General features: G+C 44.6%; 1 protein-coding gene and 1 non-coding gene across 2 annotated transcripts in view; both read right to left on the bottom strand.

The window, feature by feature from the left end:
• LOC115279873 overlaps positions 1-18,432 on the bottom strand; it is a 25,730-nt gene extending 7,298 nt beyond the window's left edge. Inside the window, exons 1-2 of the mRNA XM_029924374.1 lie at positions 18,043-18,432; positions 17,769-17,957 (exon numbers count right to left, since the gene is read on the bottom strand). Of these exons, the coding sequence (XP_029780234.1) occupies positions 17,769-17,957; positions 18,043-18,432 (579 nt within the window). The remainder of the gene's footprint in view (positions 1-17,768; positions 17,958-18,042) is intronic.
• LOC115281355 lies at positions 16,507-16,647 on the bottom strand. Its single transcript, XR_003904258.1, has one exon. It is a non-coding gene; the product is annotated as a U4 spliceosomal RNA (small nuclear RNA).
• Positions 18,433-18,896: the final 464 nt, after the last annotated feature.

Here is an 18,896-nt window from a genome sequence, read left to right as displayed (position 1 = left end):
AAGATAGTTGCAAATGACATATCAGATAAAGGGCTAATATCGAAAATGTACAAGGAACTCACCAAACTTCACAATCACAAAACAAATAATCCAGTGAAAAAATGGGCAGAAGATATGAACAGACACTTCTCCAAAGAGGACAGTTTTAAAACTCACAGAAAGAACACAGAGCTTGGAACTCCAATGCAATACAGAAGTTAGCAAACCCAAGAAACAAACTTAACATTATTTGAAGGAAAGGGGAAAAAATACACACAAATGAAAAAACTTCATCCAACAAATGGCAGACTATATGCAAGCTCTAGATAGTATGTTGGATGCACCAAATGACAGCTAATTTCTCCATGCAGCAGGGCACAGGCAGTGTCTTCTTCAGGGATGACCAAGTCCATAGTGGCATCACCGAAATGTAGAAATTGGAAAGATGGGAAGCTGATACAGTTACAGAAGCCACTAAAAGTTTTGAACATTTCCTACACGGTAAGCATTACTCTGAGGCTTTACAAGTTTTAACTTGGATAAGGACATAGCATCCAATTCAATTAGTTTTGTTCCCATTTTACACTGGACCCAACTCTCACACACCCTCTAAGGAATGTGCCTCAGGTTTGGTAGGTAAAAAATGACAGAGCCCACACCTGAACAAGCGGACAGGCTTTAGGATGGAACCCATGGGCACACTGTGAAGTAATGGACACACAGGAATAGTCTGCTGACAGAGGGCTTCCAAATGGAGAAAACCTGAAACAAGTTCAAGGCTGAAACATAAACTTGGATAATCATCAATACGTATGCACGCACAGGCACGTGTGCACACACAGGATTCCTACTGCTGTTATGTCATCTAGGGGATGGTGCAGAAACAAATTTAAGGCCATGGAAAACACATCGAGCATACTTTCAAAGTTAAAATAAATAAAAAGTATTTATGAAACACACACTGAAGATGACTGAAATCAAAGTACCAGTCTCTAAATGACATCTATTTTTAGATACATCTTCATTATCTATGATTTTTCACTCCTGTGCTTTTCAGCATTTCTGGTACAATGAACATGCATAAATTGTACTAAATGTAAATAAAATCATCAATGTTATTCTTTGAGCGTGTGACAAAAACAACTTTGCAAAAACTTTTTAAAAATAGCAACATGTAAGTTCAATCTGCATTAAACACATTAAGGGAATTGTATGAGCTGGAATTTGGTGGAGACAGAGGGGCTGAGGGAAGGTCCTGGGGTGAGCGTGGGCAAACACGTAAGGAGGGACACTCCAGAGTGAGATGAGCATGTCCCAGTGGCGGTGCAGGACACAGAGGACAGAACTAGAAACCCACATATGACTGTACCTGAGAAAGAGTCATTCTTGACTCCTAGACTTTCCTCCTCTTCCTCCTCTGCGCTTCTGTCCCAGGCAAGATGGGTCTCCAGACGTCAAGCCTGAGTGTCAAATACATGCTGTTTAATGCTTAGAATCAGCTTACTCCTTTCTGTGCCACAACCACCGACAGGAAGACCTCCCCACGTTGGAGGCGGCTCTTTTCTACCCACTGCCGCAGGAGGGGTTCAGAGCAGTAAACCGTTACACAGAGACCTCTTTCTGCAGAGCGCACTCCCCTCCCAGTGAGGCACACACACAAGCTGCACTGGGGAGGGGTCTGGGCTGCACTAACCCTCCCCCTTAGAGGCACAGGTCCCCCTGATAACACCCCATGTTGAAGACAGACCTCACCTCTCCGGATCAGGGGCTGTTTTCAGTCCTCATTAGTGCATGAGCCACAGCCCTGGTGTCCGATGCTGGATCGAGAGGAGAACCACCTGGGGCATTTTCAGCACCACTGAAGCTGGGCCCCATCACCCCAACACAAGAAGGGAAATCTGTGCAAACTGGGCACAAGCGGTATCTGCAAAATACGTCAGCACCCAACGCGAAGTCAGGGTGGAGGACGGCTCAGAGGACAGCAGCCCAGCACACCGACCACCTGAGGCTCTGCTCTCTCCTGGGCCCCCGTCCCCCATATCCAGACAGTTGCAGATGAAGGAGCAGACAGACCCATGCAGAGCACACATTACAGGCCAGAGTGGGGGTGGGGGTGAGGCTAGAATGTGACAGGGCAGTGTCAGAGATGGCCCCACAAAAAAGTAATATCACAAGAGAGACCTGGGAAGCAATTTGCCACCTGCATTTGAGGAGTCACAGAACTGCAGGCAGAGGCCCCCTTCCTCGGGAAAGCGCTGAGGCAGAGCTGACCCTGGCCCCGGGTACAGCAAAGACATCTGTGTGCCTCTATGCCAGCGAGGGAGGAGGACACAAGCAGGGGATCAGGTCACAGAAGTAGGTCAGGAGTAACTGGCCATGGTCTCAGACTCTGTCCTCCCCCATCCCAAGTGAATTTTGGAAACCATGTAGTCTTTTACCCATCTTAAGTTAATATCTTTTTTTCTTTACTGTTTTTAAGTGAACACACACACACAATGTAATATGCTATGCATTTTGAAAATACACCGAGGTGGTCACTTAAGCCCCAGGAACAATGGCACTACTCTTAACTGAGAGCTGGGGGACTGCACGGAACGTAATTTGGGGACTTCTGGAGCTCATTTTGGACATGATACGGTGAAGATGCCTGTTTGACATCCCAGTAGAGATGTCAGGAGGCAGCTGGAGACACAATCTGGACTTCAAGGAGGAGGTCCAAGATGGAGTGTAACTGGCAGACCACAGAGTGTTGAAAGCCCTGAGTTAAGGTGGCCTGGAAAGTCACCGAGTGTGGACAGAGGAGAGAAGAGGGCCGAGACTATGCTATGGGGGCCCTCCTCCAATCAGAGAGCAAGGAGTTTAGGAAAAATCAGCAGAGGAAACTGAGACGTGAATATGGCAAAGAGAAGAAAACTGAAACACACAGGCGATAGATAGAATTTGTCAACAGTGGGATGTCCTGAAAGCCTTAAAAAATGTCTTTAAAGGAAGAAGGAGTCATCACTGTTCAACATGTTGCTGATCAGACAGATGAGAAGAGCCAATCAGCCAGCGTTTCTATGAAACAAGAGAACATCACTGCCTCTGGGACGGGAGGGTGGAACGGCAGGGGGAATCCCTGATTGGCCGAGGGTCAGATGTCAGTTACCGGCAAGACTGAAGAGAGAACATAAAGACAATTTTTTGTGTATTTTGCTCTGAAAAGGAGCAAAGAAGGGCTCTTCCTCAAAGGAGACGATGTCGATAAAAGAAGATTTTTGTTGTGAAGATGAAAGATGTAATGAATAAAGGGCTTAGTTCAGGTTGGGGTGTACTACAGTCTGCATGTGATGGCTAAAATAATTCCCCTAAATTATTGTGCTCAGTAAAAATTGAGCACAATTTGGTAGATACAGTGTCCATCCTGAGACTTGGGGTGTCTGAGGAGTGGGCACTGTCAGGGTGGGGAACAGCTGGCTGTGGGGACAGTCCATTCCTCGTCCACAGTGAAGAAGACGACCCAGATGGGTGAGGCATGCAGGTGGCCCAATCAGGAAGATCTTTTCCCATGGTCCCCAGGGGCTCCGACAGATGGTCTTGGACTGAAAGTGAAGACAGGAAAGGAGCAGATGGCCTTCTTGGGGGCCCTGGAAGAAAAGGTATCATAGGCAAATAGGGAAATTCCAGAGGAGGTTGTCCAGGATTTTGAAGGGAGGCCATTCAAGCTGGGTTTATGCTTTCCTCTGGTTCTGAGGTAAGACGGACACAGTAAGTAAGCAGAGCTGGAGGAGATGATGATGTGGAGGAGAAAGCAAGGAAGTCAAGGGTACGCAAGGGGATGGTTACAACAGTCCTTTTTGGGCACTTAACTTGTGTGGCTATTAGTAAGTGAAAGGTTTGGCTGTTGCCATCTTTTAAAACAACATCCATAATGTTTACCATTTATACCCCCAGAGCAGAGAGGGAAAGCCTCCACATGTACAGAGTGAATGACTGAAGGTCTCTAGCATAACCTTCATGCAGCGGGTTATGCAAGGGTCCTTGATGCCTACAAGGGTCCTGGTTGTCCTTGCCATGGGCTTCTCACAAGTGAAGGGGGAGCCATCCAGGGGCACCAGAACAGGACAGAGTCAAGGGTCCTTCACTGAGGCTGCTCTCCTCGTCCCCAGCAGGGAAGAAGGGGATATTTAAAAAACCGAGTGGGCTGAACAACTGCCATAGCCACTGCTGGTGGAGCACACCCACTGCAGCAATAAAGGGGCCTGGACTCAGAAGAAAGAGCAGAGGTGCCTGGGCTGCTGACAGATGGTCCTGGTGTCAAAGATTTCTGACTCTACAATGACATTTGGCTAGAATTTTCACAGTCCTTAATCCTGACTTACTTGGCCTACGACATACAAACTGAGAGGTAGAGCAAGAAGTGCACATTTGGACAGGAGGGGAAGCTGAAAAACTGGAAGGAGGGGACACAGGAGAGGTACAGACAGACCGGCTCTGTCCCTCAGGACACCCACCTGGGGAAGCACTCACTCTGCCATTCCAGAAAAGATGATGAGGGGGGAATCATGTGGGGTGAATGTGTACCTTTGGGAAAAATCACTCTTTTTCTTTCCTTTTTATTTTTTTAGAGATAGAATGAGACAGAACATGAGCAGGTGAGGGGCACACAGAGAGGAAGACAGAGAATCTGAAGCAGGCTCCAGGCTCTGAGGTGTCAGCACAGAGCCCACTGTGGGGCTCGAACTCATGAACTGTGATATCATGACCTGAACCGAATTCGGAGGCTAAAACAACTGAGCCACCCAGGTGTCCCAAAAATAATATTTTTAAAGAAATTACAGGATCATCCACAATATGCCTAAACAAAAGAAATTTCCTTCATGATGCCAACATTTACTTCCTCTTTCCCAGGAATTGAGAGGAACATATTTTAAACATAAATGATGAATACAGAAATTTGGTGCTAAACATTTTGAAAGAAGGTCAGCTATGGAAATAAGCTCTGAGCACATTACTTCACCATGAATAAATGAGTTCCACTGGAACAAAGTTCTAATTCAATCCAGCCCACCTTCAATGTGTTCAGCCAATGGACAAGAGGGACCTGAAGAGGACATCTATACTTTGAAGCCGACACGTCACTAATTAGACAATCACATCAAGGAATATTAGACGAACTCACTAAACCAGGTTTTAACTATTAAGATCTGGACAGCCGTACCAAGTGCATACTGAAATAGTCTAAAATCATTTATTAACGACCAAAGAATGTACCAACATTTGATAAAGAATAGGAAGAATACAGGGCTTCTGACTTGAACTATACACATTAAAAAAAAAGTTGGGATTTAAAAAGAATTTAATCTAATATTTTCTGGAGTCAAAACTTCTTCTTTTTTTTTTTCAATGTTTTATTTATTTTTGATACAGAGAGAGACAGAGCATGAGAGGGGGAGGGGCAGAGAGAGAAGGACACAGAACCGGAAGCAGGCTCCAGGCTCTGAGCTAGCTGTCAGCATAGAGCCTGATGCGGGGCTCGAACCCACGAACGGGAGATCTGACCTGAGCCGAAGTCGGAGGCTTAACCGACTGAGCCACCCAGGCGCCCCAAAAACTTCTTTAAAAATGCACTACCTAATACTTAGAAAAGAATGATAAGAGCTGGTTTTGAGATGTTACCAAAGTATACTGCAGAACTTATTGATCTATTTACAGAAAAGCATAATTTTTCCAATATACATTTTAATAATACAATGAATCAAATGTAAGAGATGGGGGGAAAAAAAAAAGTAAGTCCATTTAAAAAAAAAAGAGCCATGAGTGGCTCAGTTGGTTAAGCAACTGAGTCTTGATTTGGGCTCAGGCCATGATATCATGTCCATAACATTGAGTCCGCACAGAACTCCCCCCGGCAGTGGACCCTGCCTGGGATTCTTTCTCCCTTTCTCTCTCCCTCTGCCCCTTGCCCATGCGTGTGAGCACTCTATGAAAATAAACTTTAAAAAATAAAAGAAACACAGCATCTTTAATATTGCTTTGAAAAACATCATGTAGTGACAGATGCAGTAATTTCTTGTTCTAGTCCACCTCCTTCATGCCATCCCAGGATAAGAGAAGAGGGTGATCCACAACTGACTTGAGAAAAGTCTCCCCTCGGGCTGATTAAGGGTCGCAAACGCAAACTATCTTATGAAGCAAATGATTATAAAACGCATGAGCCTTATACACAGGAGTTCCATAATTCTCTTTCCCATCTGTTCAGTTCAAACCAGCAAATTTCAAGTCAACACATTACAAAGACACAGATCACATGGATCACCTATGCCCCATCAACCACCACAAATCCAGATCTGGGTTCCCCCTCTTCCTCCCTCCGAAGTACCGTACTTCTATTCATCTGTTCCAGTCTTCCTCTTTCCTGATTCTCTCCACTGTTTTTCCTGTGTTTCCCCATCTCCTCCCTGCTTTCTCCCCTTTCCTCTCTTCCTTTCCCTGCATCTACACTTTCCGGGGAACGCTTCAAACCTATTTCCCCTTCTCGGGCTCTCTCTCCCCAGTCTTTCCGACTGTTCCAATCTCCATACCCCGCCGCCTCTCTCTGCCCCCTGGGCGTCCCCTCTGCCCTTCTAGTTCCCTTCCCGACTCACCGGCACCCCCATCTGGCTGCGCCCCCGCACTGCTGTTTCTCTCTCGCTGTCATCCTATCCTCTCTTGCTGTCTGTGCCCCACCTGCCCACTTTTCCCTTCCCGCTCTGCGCTTGAAGGGCCTCGCTCTTGTGGCCCCACTTCTGTCTCTGCTATTTTGCTCCCATTCCTCTGGAGAGCCTCCCTTTCCTCCACCTTTTGCTATTTTCTCTTCTCTGCGACTTTCCCGAGTTACTGTCCTCAGCTCTCAAGGTCTCTGCAAGTCCCTCTCGCATCCTCTCTTTGTGGACCCTCCCACTGATCTTCCCTCCCTCATTCATATTCTCTCTCTCTCTCTCTCTCCCTCCCTCCCTCCTTCCTCAGCCCTCTCCCTCATCCAGCCACTTTCCTGGCCTCCCTGCCACAGTCACGGCTTCCACAAGGCCCCTCATCCTCGGTGCGGGAGGTGACCTGCGCAGTGACATCCTGTCCCGCTCCTCAAAGCCACCTCTCAACAGTGTGCTCCTCCCGGCATCGGTCCTCTCCCCACGTGTGGGGCTGCAAGGTGAGTCTCAGGAGGCGGCGGGGTCTGCGCAACCCCAGCGCCAGACCCCGACCCCGACCCCGATCGGCCCAGGCGGGCCAGGCTGCAGGCAGAGGCGCAGAGCGCTCCGATCCACCCCGCACGCCACACGGCGCGGGGGGGCACGGGTGCGCGGGGACACAACGCGGCAGGCGGCATCTGCAGACCCGAGGGCCCGAACACCACAGGCTGGGACTCACTCGGAAAGATCCAAAATGAAACTGTTGCACAAGAATTTAGCCTCAGTCCTTCCATCTTGACCCAGACTTTACCTTCTGGGCCTGCACTCAGAGGGCTACGTGACTATCCCCAGGTGCAAAGAAAAGAAAAAGTAAAAAGATAAGGTTAATGTTCCCTGCTAATGGTTGTTTATGACGCAGTTTGCATACATTGCCCTGGAAATAATGACCATTCCCTTGAAATTCTCCTACAACCCTAAGCCTTGCCTTCAAAATGAGGAATGTTTTCCTACACACCAGGATAAGGGTCATTCTCCTATAGTTTTGGGGCCTTTTGCAATAACCGCTCAATTCTGCTTCTGTACTTCCCGCTTGCCTGCGGGCTCACTATAAAAAGCCTAAGCCCTTGGACTTGGGGCCGCACATTTAGAGCTCTGTGTTAACACTGTGAGGTCCTGGCTGGTAATAAAAGCTCCCTTAATTCGACTTCAGTGGTCTTGGGTGGTCTCTGTGTCTCTGGGCGCAACAAAACGACCCGGGACCACCAAGCCAAGAGCGCTGCCCGCAGGGTTCGGGGTGTCCGCACGCCAGACTTCCCGCGGGGGAAGCGTGGGGGAGGGGACGTTAACAAGCACTGAGACCCCAGGTCCTGGGCGTGTACGACTGTGGCTGGAGACACGTACAAAACATAAAGTTCAAAACCAGCAGAGCAGTCATAACCTAACCTCTCTAGCCACTTCCGGAGAGCGGGGGGGGGGGCCTCTAACACACCGCGCTTGCGCATTGGAGGAAGGGCAGGGCTGAGGCGGGACCTAGGGGTAGCACTTCCGGCCGAGCGTTGCGAATGTTAAGTTGCATGCCTGCGCGAGAACTCCGTGCCCACGACCTGGGGGGCCTGATGAAGCGCTCTGACAAAGGGCAGGCTGTGAATAGTATTTGGCCAGGATGCTCACCTTTGGGCGGCCTGGCAGGAGCGCTTCCGGCCACGGCCTGGACGCCGGCTCCGGTCAGGATTGACTAGCAGTTCCGGGGAACAGGATGGGGCGGAGCTTGGGGGAGCACTTCCGGTAATGGGAGGGAAATGGTTAGGCCAGTGGAACCCAGTAGGCGGGACCGGTGGGAAGAGTTTCCGGCACTCGGGATGCCCAGACGTTTGTCCACCGGGGGCCATCGTGGGTGAGGCCAGGACCTCTGGGCGGGGTGGGCGGAGCTTAGTCTCTTCTGGGCACAGCCCCCAGGAGGAGTCTTTCTTTGTAGTCGCCAACCTTTCCAATTTCTCTTGTGTTCTGTAGGAATGGACTGATCCCTGCTGTTTTAAGTTGATGTCTCCAACAATTCGAGGTAGAGCTCAGAGTCCTGTGGGCCACGTGTGCTGAAAGCTAACATGTTTACGTTTTACCACGGTGAGCTGGTTTTCGTTAAAAACGCTTTTGTCATAGAGGTAGAGACTGGCCTCCAGGGAGAGGCGAGCAGGACTCCACTGACTGGGACCCGGCCCTGGGTGCGGAGGGATGTGGGCCCACGACTGGATACGGGAACTTCTTCTCCACTAGAATTTAATTGAAGCAGTTTAACTAAGCAAGGGGTTCACCTGTCCGTGCAGGGGATGCAAACTGAAATACGAAATGCTAAACCTACCAATGTGAAATGTGCCATTTTTATGGACATTTTTTGGAACCCCATTTCCATATCTATCCTCTTTCATCATGTCCTCATTTCCAGACACCTTCATAGAAACAAGACCTGGGTGTCGTAGGGAGATGTGATAACTTTTTTTTTTTTTAATGTTTGAGAGAAAGTGAGAGATTGTGAGCAGGGGAGGGGCAGAGAGAGAGAGAATCCCAAGCAGGTTCTGTGCTGACATGGCCACTACTAGGAGATCATGACTGGAGCCAAAATCAAGAGTTCAACAGTTAACCGACTGAGTCACCCAGGTGCCCAAGACATGTGATAATTCAGGTCACTTACCATTGCTTTAAACACACACACACACACACACACACACACACACACACAAGACCTTCAAAATTTAGATCTTTGTTGAATTCTTTGTATTTTTATTTATTTATTCATTTTGAGAGGGAGAGCACAGGAGAAGGAGGAAAGGAAAGAGGAAATCACAACCAGATTCCACACTGTCAGCTTGGTGCTGGATATGAGGTTCCAACCCACAAACTCTGAGGTCATCACCCGAGCCTAAATTAAAGAGTCACATGCTTAACCTACTGTGCCACACAGATGGCCTGAGTTGTCATTACATTCCACACCTGACATGACTGATAAATTCAAATAACTTTGAGCTGAACCTTTGTGACATTATGATTCATTGCTCAATAGTTTCTAAATATAAGTTCAAATTCATTTTACTTTTAGCCAAACTAACATGTTTTTATACAAAAATTATTTTATATTTTAGTACTTCTGTTTTCTATTTCTGAATGTTCTGTGAGGTGTGGATTATAATCCTTCTAAAGTATACGTTCTTTAGACTACTGAGTTAGTTTTCATTTATTTTTTTTAATTTATTTTTGAGAGACAGAGAGAGACAGCATGAGCAGGGGAGGGTCAGAGAGAGAGGGAGATACAGAATCCAAAACAGGCTCCAGGCTCTGAGCTCGCTGTCTGCGCAGAGCCCGATGCGGGGCTTGAACCCATGAACCGTGAGATGATGACCTGAGCCGAAGCTGGACACACTTAACTGACTGAGCCACCCAGGCACCCCTGAGTTAGTTTTCATTTAAAGAATTCTTTTGCAATATCTCCAGGGGCCTTTGATAGGCATATGTATTCTCATCGGATGAACGCTAAAGAAAGTGAAGCTAGTTAACAATATGCCAATGGTTGGGGCGCCTGAGTGACTCAGTTGGTTGAGCATCCGACTTTGGCTCAGGTCATGATTTCACCACTCGTGTGTTGAGCCCCGCATCGGCTCTGTGCTGACAGCTAGCTCAGAGCCTGGAGCCTGCTTCAGATTCTGTATCTCCCTCTCTCTCTGACCCTCCCCTGCTCATGCTCTCTCTCTGTTTCTCGATAATAAATAAATGTTAAAAAAATATTCCTATGGTTTTATTTATACTTCCAATAATCTTTAAGGCAATATCCAGTAGTTACTATACACCACGAAATATAGGTTTCTCTAAAATACAAAAATGTTAAAGATGAATTCCCCTGTAAGAACTATTGATGAGATAAAGGTGTTTTGGATAAAAAGACTTTTAAACATATGTTAAGTTTACAAGGTTTCACTGCTTTATACATTATGTGCTGTTTATAAGCTTTAAACATTAATCATTGCCTTTTGATGTTCATCACATTTCAATTGTAACATTTACTAAGGTTTAAGCATCATTATAAAATTCTTAAGTTTTCAGTCAAAAATTAATATTGTGATGATCCCACATGATTGAATTTTGGATGAAAATGTTGCTACCCATATTTTAAGTTTCTCTGAGGTATTTGCTGGTTTTAGTAATGTTTGACCCCTTGGTTACATACAGTAGACCACTGAGTGTAATTTGAAAATCTCTCAGTATGAATTTCTGATTAGTGAAGATTCATCCTATCTAAAGAACTTCCAAGTTCATTACATTTGCCAAGTCCTTTTCTAATATGTACAACTGTGATAGTTAATTATCAACAAAGGATGGATCCCTTAACATGGGGCACCTGGGTGGCTCAGTTGGTTAAAGCATTCGACTTTGGCGTAGGTCATGATCTCACAGCTCATGAGTTTGAGCCTGCATCAGAATCTGTGCTGACAGCTCAGAGCCCAGAGCCTGCTTTGGATTCTGTGTCTCCCTATTTTCCTCTGCCCCTCCCTTGCTCATGCTGTCTTTCTCTCTCTCAAAAATAAACATAAAAAAAAAAAAAAAGAGTAACCCAGGTAGCATTAAAAAAAATGGATCAAAACTTCCCATATTTATGCCAATGTTGGTTGGGACACCAGCAAAGCTTCTTTCAGTTTGTGAAACTAAGGAACCATTTTGATAGATTTCTTTACTTGATTACATTTACAGTGAGATTAAGGGATCTTCAGAAGGTAGATTATGTTGATTATGTACTATGTAATATTGACAACCAGCCATGTTGGCACGAAAGAGATTTCAGCATGGACTCTCATGTTCACAAGCAAATAAGTGACTAGTGGAACTTTTTTTTTTTTATATATATATATTTTTTTCTTTTTTTAAATTTTTATGTCTTTTATTTATTTTTGAGAGACAGAGAGAGACAGTGTGAGCAGGGGAGGGTCAGAGAGAGAGGGAGACACTGAATCCGAAGCAGGCTCCGGGCTCTGAGCCAGCTGTCAGCACAGAGCCCGATGCGAGGCTCGAACTCACGAACTGTGAGATCATGACCTGAGCCGAAGCCGGCCGCCCAACCGACTGAGCCACCCAGGCGCCCCGGAACTTTCATGAAACACTCCACAGTTGGGAAGAAGCCCTTTAGAGGTGAAAGTCATAGACCCATTTTGTTTATAGAGAATTTTGCTGCTTATAAAATTTATAAGTCAGTGAAATGAACACATTTACAGGAAAAAGAATATTTTGTCAATCTCATGAAGATTTTGACATGTCTCCCTGTAATGTTATTATGAAACAGATGCACATTATTAAAGGGGCACCTGGATTGGTTAAGCATCCAACTTCAGCTTGGGTCATAATCTCACAGTTTGTGAGTTCATGCCCTGCATCAGACTCTGTGCTGACAGCTCGGAGCCTGGAACTTGCTTCAGATTCTGTCTCCCTCTCTTTATCCTTCCCCCACTCGCGTTCTGTCTCTCTCTCAAAAATAAATAAACATTTTTTAAAAAAAGATTATTGGGGCTCCTGGGTGGCTCAGTCAGTTGAGCGTCTGACTTTGGCTCAGGTCATGATCTCAGTTTGTGGGTTCAAGCCCCACATCAGGCTCTGTGCTGGCAGCTCAGAGCCTAGAGCCTGCTTCAGATTCTGTGCATCCCTCTCTCTCTGCCCCTCCCCTGCTCATGATCTGTCTCTCTCTGTGTCACAAAAATAAATGTTAAAAAAATATTTAAAGATTATTAAAGACCTCAAAACTAATATACTCCAAAATACTGAAAAACAGAAACTAGTGTGACCAGGTGAATTAAACTCTGTATCGCAAAAATAGAGACTATATAATTTTTAAGTGCACATGGAATATGTATTTACCACTATGAAAATTTTGAAATCTGGACTTAGATAAGGGAACAACTTTATTTAATTTTTTTTAAAGTTTATTTATTTTTTTTTTTTTGAGAGAGAGAGAAAACCAGCCAGGGAGGGGCAGAGAGAGAGGGGGCAGAAGATCTGAAGCGAACTCCATGGTGACAACAGAGAGCCTGATGCAGGGCTTGAACCCATGAACCATGAGAACATGACTTGAACCAAAATCGGTTGCTTAACCAACAGAGCCATCCAGGCACCCCTGATAAGGAGCAACTTTTTACAACAGATTTTCACAATATAAAAATTGCTCTGGTCACAAGATCTGCAAAGGTATAAAAGGTCAGACTGAAAAGTTTTTATAAGGAGGGGTAAACAAGACTAGAAAGAACAGGAGATGGGGGACTACATGAGCAGATAGTATGACCCACATTTAGTTGATCAGGAAATTCTTTACCCTCGGGTCAGTCTACCTATTCAAGAGGGGCTGTTAGGAGGAGGTTTTTTCCTAATTACAGTGCTCAAAAATGAATCAGTGTTCAGGGACCTTGGGAGGAGGAGAGAAGCTTAACTAACATTTGATTAAGTCCTGTTACGAGTTTTTGTTAGGATTCATGAATTGGGACAGAGAGCTCATCTAATTATTTATATAACCCCCCCCCCCAAATTAGATATTGAAGGATTTCTGCCTGGATTATTTTTTTTTTTTTACAGAAAAACAGGGCTTATCTACAGTCTTACCAAGTACTATGAAAGGGTATTCTTTGTAGTAAGCTGTTTCTTAGAAAACAAAAGGGTGGGGGAATATCTTTAACCATGCTTTTTCTAGGATTACAGGCCTGAGACTACGTTCAATATGAGCTACCTATTATAATAAGCAAAGCTCAAAAAGCTGATAGATACACGTTACATTTTTTAAGGAGCAGTAAAATTCTCAAACTTAAAAACATTGAAGTCATACCATGCATCTTTCCTGACCACAGTGCTATGAAACTAGACATCAACCACAAGGAATATTCTGGAAAGAACACAAATACATGGAGGATAAATAATATGCTACTAAACACTCAATGGGTCAAACAAGAAATAAAAAATTACATGGGACCAAATGGAAATAAAAACAAAACAGTCCAAAATCTTTGGGATGCAGCAAAAGCAATCTAACAGGGAAGCAATACAGGCCTACCTCAAGAAGCAAGAAAAATCTCAAACGACCTACCCTTACACATAAGGGAGCTAGAAAAAGAAGAACAAACAAAACCCAAACCATTAGAAGGAAGGAAATAATAAAGATTAGGGCAGAAATAAAAACTATGAAAACAATACAACAAATCAGTGAAGCTAGAAGCTGGTTCCTTGAAAAAAATCAACAAAATCAATAAACCCCTAGTGTACTCATCAAAAGAGAGGGAGAGAAGGGGGGGAGAGAGAGACAGAGAGAGAGGAGACTCAAAATCAGAAATGAAAGAGGAGAAATAACCAACACCACAGAAATACAAACAATTGTAGGAGAATATTATGAAAAACTATGCCAACAAATTAGACAACCTAGAAGAAATGGATAAGCTCCTAGAAACAAATTACCAAAGCTGAAACAGGAAGAAATAGAAAATTTGAACAACCAATTACTGGCAATGAAATTGAATCCGTAAATCAAAAACTCCCAACAAACAAAAGTCCAGAACTGTATGGTTTCACAGGCAAATTCTACCAAACATTTAAAGAAGAGTTAATACCTATCATTCTCAAACTTTTCTAAAAAATAGAAAAGGAAGGAAAACTTCCAAATTCATTCATTGAGGCTACCATTATACTCATAGATAAAGGCACCACACACAAAAAAAGAGAACTACAGGCCAACATCCCTGTTGAACACAGATGTAAAAATCCTCAACAAAATACTAGCAAAATGAATTCAACAATATGTTTTAAAAAATTATTCACCAGGATCAAGAATAATTTATTCACAGAATGCAAGGGTGATTCAATATTCATGAGTCAACATGATGCATCACGTCACTGAGAAAGAATCAAAATTATATGATCATTTCAATAGATGAAGAAAAACCATTTGACAAAATATAGCATCCATTCATGATAAAAACCCTCAATAAAGTAAGTTTGGGGGAATGTTCCTCAACATAATAAAGGGATTATATGAAAATCCCACAGAATTCAATGGAGAAAAACATCTTTTCGCCTAACATCAAGAACAAGAAAGGATGTCCACTGTCACTATTCTTAATCACCACAGTACTGGAAGTCCCAACCACAGCAATCTGACAAGAAAAAGAAATAAAAGGCATCCAAATTGGTAAGGAAACAATGACATTTTACTATTTACAGATGACATGACACTATATATAGAAAAACCATAAAGACTCCACCAAAAAAACTACTACAACTTATAAATTCAATAAAGTTGCAGAATACAAAGTCAAGGCACAGAAATCTGCGGAATTTCTATACACTAATAATGAAGCAACAGAGAGAGAAATTAAAAAAAACAATCCCATTTACAACTGCACCCAAAATAATAAAATATCTAGGAGTAAACTTAATCTGAGACTTTGAATCGGCAAACTATAAAACACCAATGAAAAAAATTGCAACACATAGAAACAGTAAGACACTCCATGCTCAAGGATTGAAAAAACAAATATTTTTTTAAATGTCTATACTACTTATAGCAATCTACAGATTTAATGCAATCCATACCAAAATAGCAACAGCATTTTTCACAGAACTAGAACAAACAATCCTAAAATTTGTATGGAACCACGAAAGACCTTGACTAGACAAAGCAATCTTGAAAAAGAAAAAATAATGAGAGGCAGGGAAGTGAAAGACAAAATTAAAAAAAACTGGAGATACCGCAATACAAGTTATGTTACATAGCTGTAGTAATCAAAACAGTATAGTACTAGCACAAAAACAGACACATAGATCAACAGAATGGGACAGAAAACCTAGAAATAAACCCACAATTATATGTCCAATTAATCTTTGACAATGTAGGCAAGAATATGCAAAGGGAAATAGATAATCTCTTCAATAAATGGTGTTGGGAAAACGGGACCACTTCATGCAAAAGAATGAAACTGGATCACTACTTACACCATACACAAAAATAAACTCACAATGGGTTAAAGATCAAAATGTGAGACCTGAAACCATTAAAATCCTAGATGAAAGCACAGGCAGTGATTTGTCTGATATTGGCCATAGCAACATTTTTCTAGATATGTCTCCAGGTAAGGGAAACATATGCAACAATAAACTATTGGGACTCATCAAACTAAAAAGCTTCTGCACAAAAAGGTAATAATCAACAAAATTAAAAAGCAACCTATGGAATGCAAAAAGATATTTGCAAATGACATATCCAATAAAGGGTTAGTATCCAAAATTATATATATAAAGAACTGATACAACTCAACACCCAAAACACAAATAATTCAATTTAAAAATGGGCAAAAGGCAAGAATAGACATTTTCCCAAAGACATCCAGATGGCCAACAGACACTTGAAAAGATGCTCAACATCACTGAACATCAGAGAAATGCAAATGAAAACTACAATTAGCTATCACCTCACACCTCTCAGAATGGCTAAATTCAAAAACACAAGAAACAAAAAGTGCTGGCAAGGATGTGGAGAGAAAAGGAAGCCTCTTACACTGTTAGGAATGGGAACCATGGCAGTTGCTGTGGAAAACAGTACGGAGGTTCTACATTATAGAACTACGCTATAATCCATCAACTGCACTGCTGGGGATTTACCCCAAAAACCCCACAAGAACACTAATTTTCAAGGGATACATGCACTTCTATGTTTATTGCAGGATTACTTACAATGGCCAAATTATGACAGCAGCCCAAGTGTCCACTGATAGACAAGTGGGTGATGATGTCGTGTGTGTGTGTGTGTGTATGTATATATATATATACATACACACACACACACACACACATACATACACCATGGAATATTAGTCATTAAAAAAGAATGAAATTTGCCATTAGCAGTGATGTGGATGGACCTAGAGATTATCGTGCTAAGTGAAAAGTTTTCAGTTAGCAATAATCGCGCCTCGGATAAACCTCATTGGCTACGATACTGCCTGTGCGCAAAGCTATAGTGCTAAGTGAAACAAGTCAATCAAAGGAAGACAATTATCATGATTTCACTCATAAGTGGAAGTTAAACAAAACAAATGAGCCTAGGGGAAAAGAGAGACAAACTAGGAAACAGACTCTTAGCTATAGAGAACACACTCGTGGTTACCAGAGTGGAAGCTGTGGGAGAATGGGTTCACTGGCTGATGGGGATTGAGAAGTGTGCACTTGTAATGCGCACCGGTTGCTGTATGAAAGTACTGAATGCCGTATCCCTGAAACTAATATTACACCACATGTTAACTACCTGGAGTTTAAATAATAACCTTACTAAAACAGTAAAAGAAAGAAAGAATGAAAGAGAAAGGAAAGAAAAAGAAAGAAAGAAAAGAGGAGAAAGAAAGACTGCTCCCACCAAAGAATCCCAAGTTTCTGTCTTTGAAAGGAAGGGAGAATAAAAGACATGAACATTGATCCTAATTTAGAAAACAAATAACCTTTTCCTTTCAGCTCTTAAAAAATCTGCCATTGAAGACCACCACCAGATACTTTAAAAATCAGCCTGTTTCTCTTGACCAGGTAGTCTTTTACTCATATTATATTTGGGGGGGGGGGGGGGTGATGGGCACATGCAGGAGGGGCTTGTCTCTCTCTGTGACTTTCTGTCGGTCTCTCTCCCCTCAGCCCTCTCCCTTTCTTGGCCTCCCTGCCACAGTCACGACTTCCACAAGGCCCCGCATCCTCCGTGCGGGAGCTGACCTGCGCTCGGACGCTCCGTCCTCAGCCCCGCTCCTGAAAGCCCCCTCTCAACAGTGTGCTCCTCCCGGCTTCGGTCCTCTCCCCACGTGCGGGGCTGCAGGGGGAGTCTCAGGGGGCGGCGGGGTCTGCGCATCCCCAGCGCCAGACCCCGACCCCGATCGGCCCAGGCGGGCCAGGCTGCGGGCAGAGGCGCAGAGCGCTCCGATCCACCCCGCACGCGGGGGGCACGGGTGAGCGGGGACACAACGCGGCAGGCGGCGTCTGCAGGCCCGAGGACACGAACACCACAGGCTGGGACCCACTCCGAGATACCCGAACCGAAACGAGCCGGGACCCCCGAGCCGGCAGCGCCGCCCGCAGGGTTCGGTGCCTCAGACTTACCGCGGGGGTAAGCGTGGGGGACAGGACTGAGACCCCAGACCCTGGGTGTATACAAATGTGACTGGAGACGCTCACGTAGAAAACAGGAGGTTCAAAACCCACTGAAGTCGACGTGACCTTCACTTCTGCCAGCGCTTCCGGGTCTTCCAATAACAGCGCGAAAGCGCTTCCATAACCGGCAGGGAGCGTCTATTGGCCAGGCCCGACGGGGCTGGGGGCGGGACTGGGGCGGGGCCTAGGTGAAGCGCCTCTGGCAACGACGGGAGGCTCGCACTGGCCACGCCTCGGCCCAAACGCAGCAGGCGGAATGGGGCGGGGCTTCGGAGGAGAGCTTCCGGTATGGGGGGGAAACGAATAGGCCATCCGACCCGGAGTGGCGGGAGGGCGTCGACAGGGCGGGATCTGAGCGGACTGTTTCGTCACCCCAAGAGCGGCGATGTTCGCTGGGACCGAGGCTTGAGGACAAGGCCAAGACTTCGGCGGGGGGCCGGGGGGTAGTCTCTGCGTGCGGACCCCTGGGCGTGTCTCTTGTCGGAATTTCCCACCCCCTGAGTATGTTTTGTGTCTTCTGGGTCAAGACTGCTCTCTCTCCATTTAAGTTCATGCTTTCAGAAGTTTCAGGTAGAGCTTGTGTTCCAAGTTTACATTTTATCAAAGTGACCATGGCTTTCCTCAAAAAAGATTTGACGAACAATCTTTCTCCCTCTTTCGCTGCCCCTCCCCCACTTGCCCTTTTTGTCTCTCTCAAATAAACTTAAAAACAAAAAACCAACCTATTTACACAACAACAAACACTAAGCCTTGGCAAGGATGTGGAGAAAAAAAACGCCCCTGCACCGTTGGTGGGAATGCAAACTGGTGCAGTCACTATGGATTACAGTATGAAGGTTGCTCAAAAATTTAATTCTGTAACTACCTTATGACAGTAATTTCATTGCTGGGTATTTACCCAATCAAGAGGAAAACACTAGTTTATAGCAGCATTATTTATAATAGCCAGATTATGGAAAGCAGGTAAATGTCCATCCATAGAGGAATGGATAAAGAAGATACGGTATAAATAAACGATGGACTATTAGCCATGAAATGCAGTGAAATCTTGTTCCATAAGACATGGATGGAGCTAGA

Source organism: Suricata suricatta, chromosome 16 (assembly GCF_006229205.1).
Source record: "Suricata suricatta isolate VVHF042 chromosome 16, meerkat_22Aug2017_6uvM2_HiC, whole genome shotgun sequence".
Lineage (NCBI taxonomy): Eukaryota > Metazoa > Chordata > Mammalia > Carnivora > Herpestidae > Suricata > Suricata suricatta.
The sequence above is the reverse complement of the archived record's forward strand: the minus strand, read 5'-3'. Positions and strand labels throughout refer to the sequence as shown.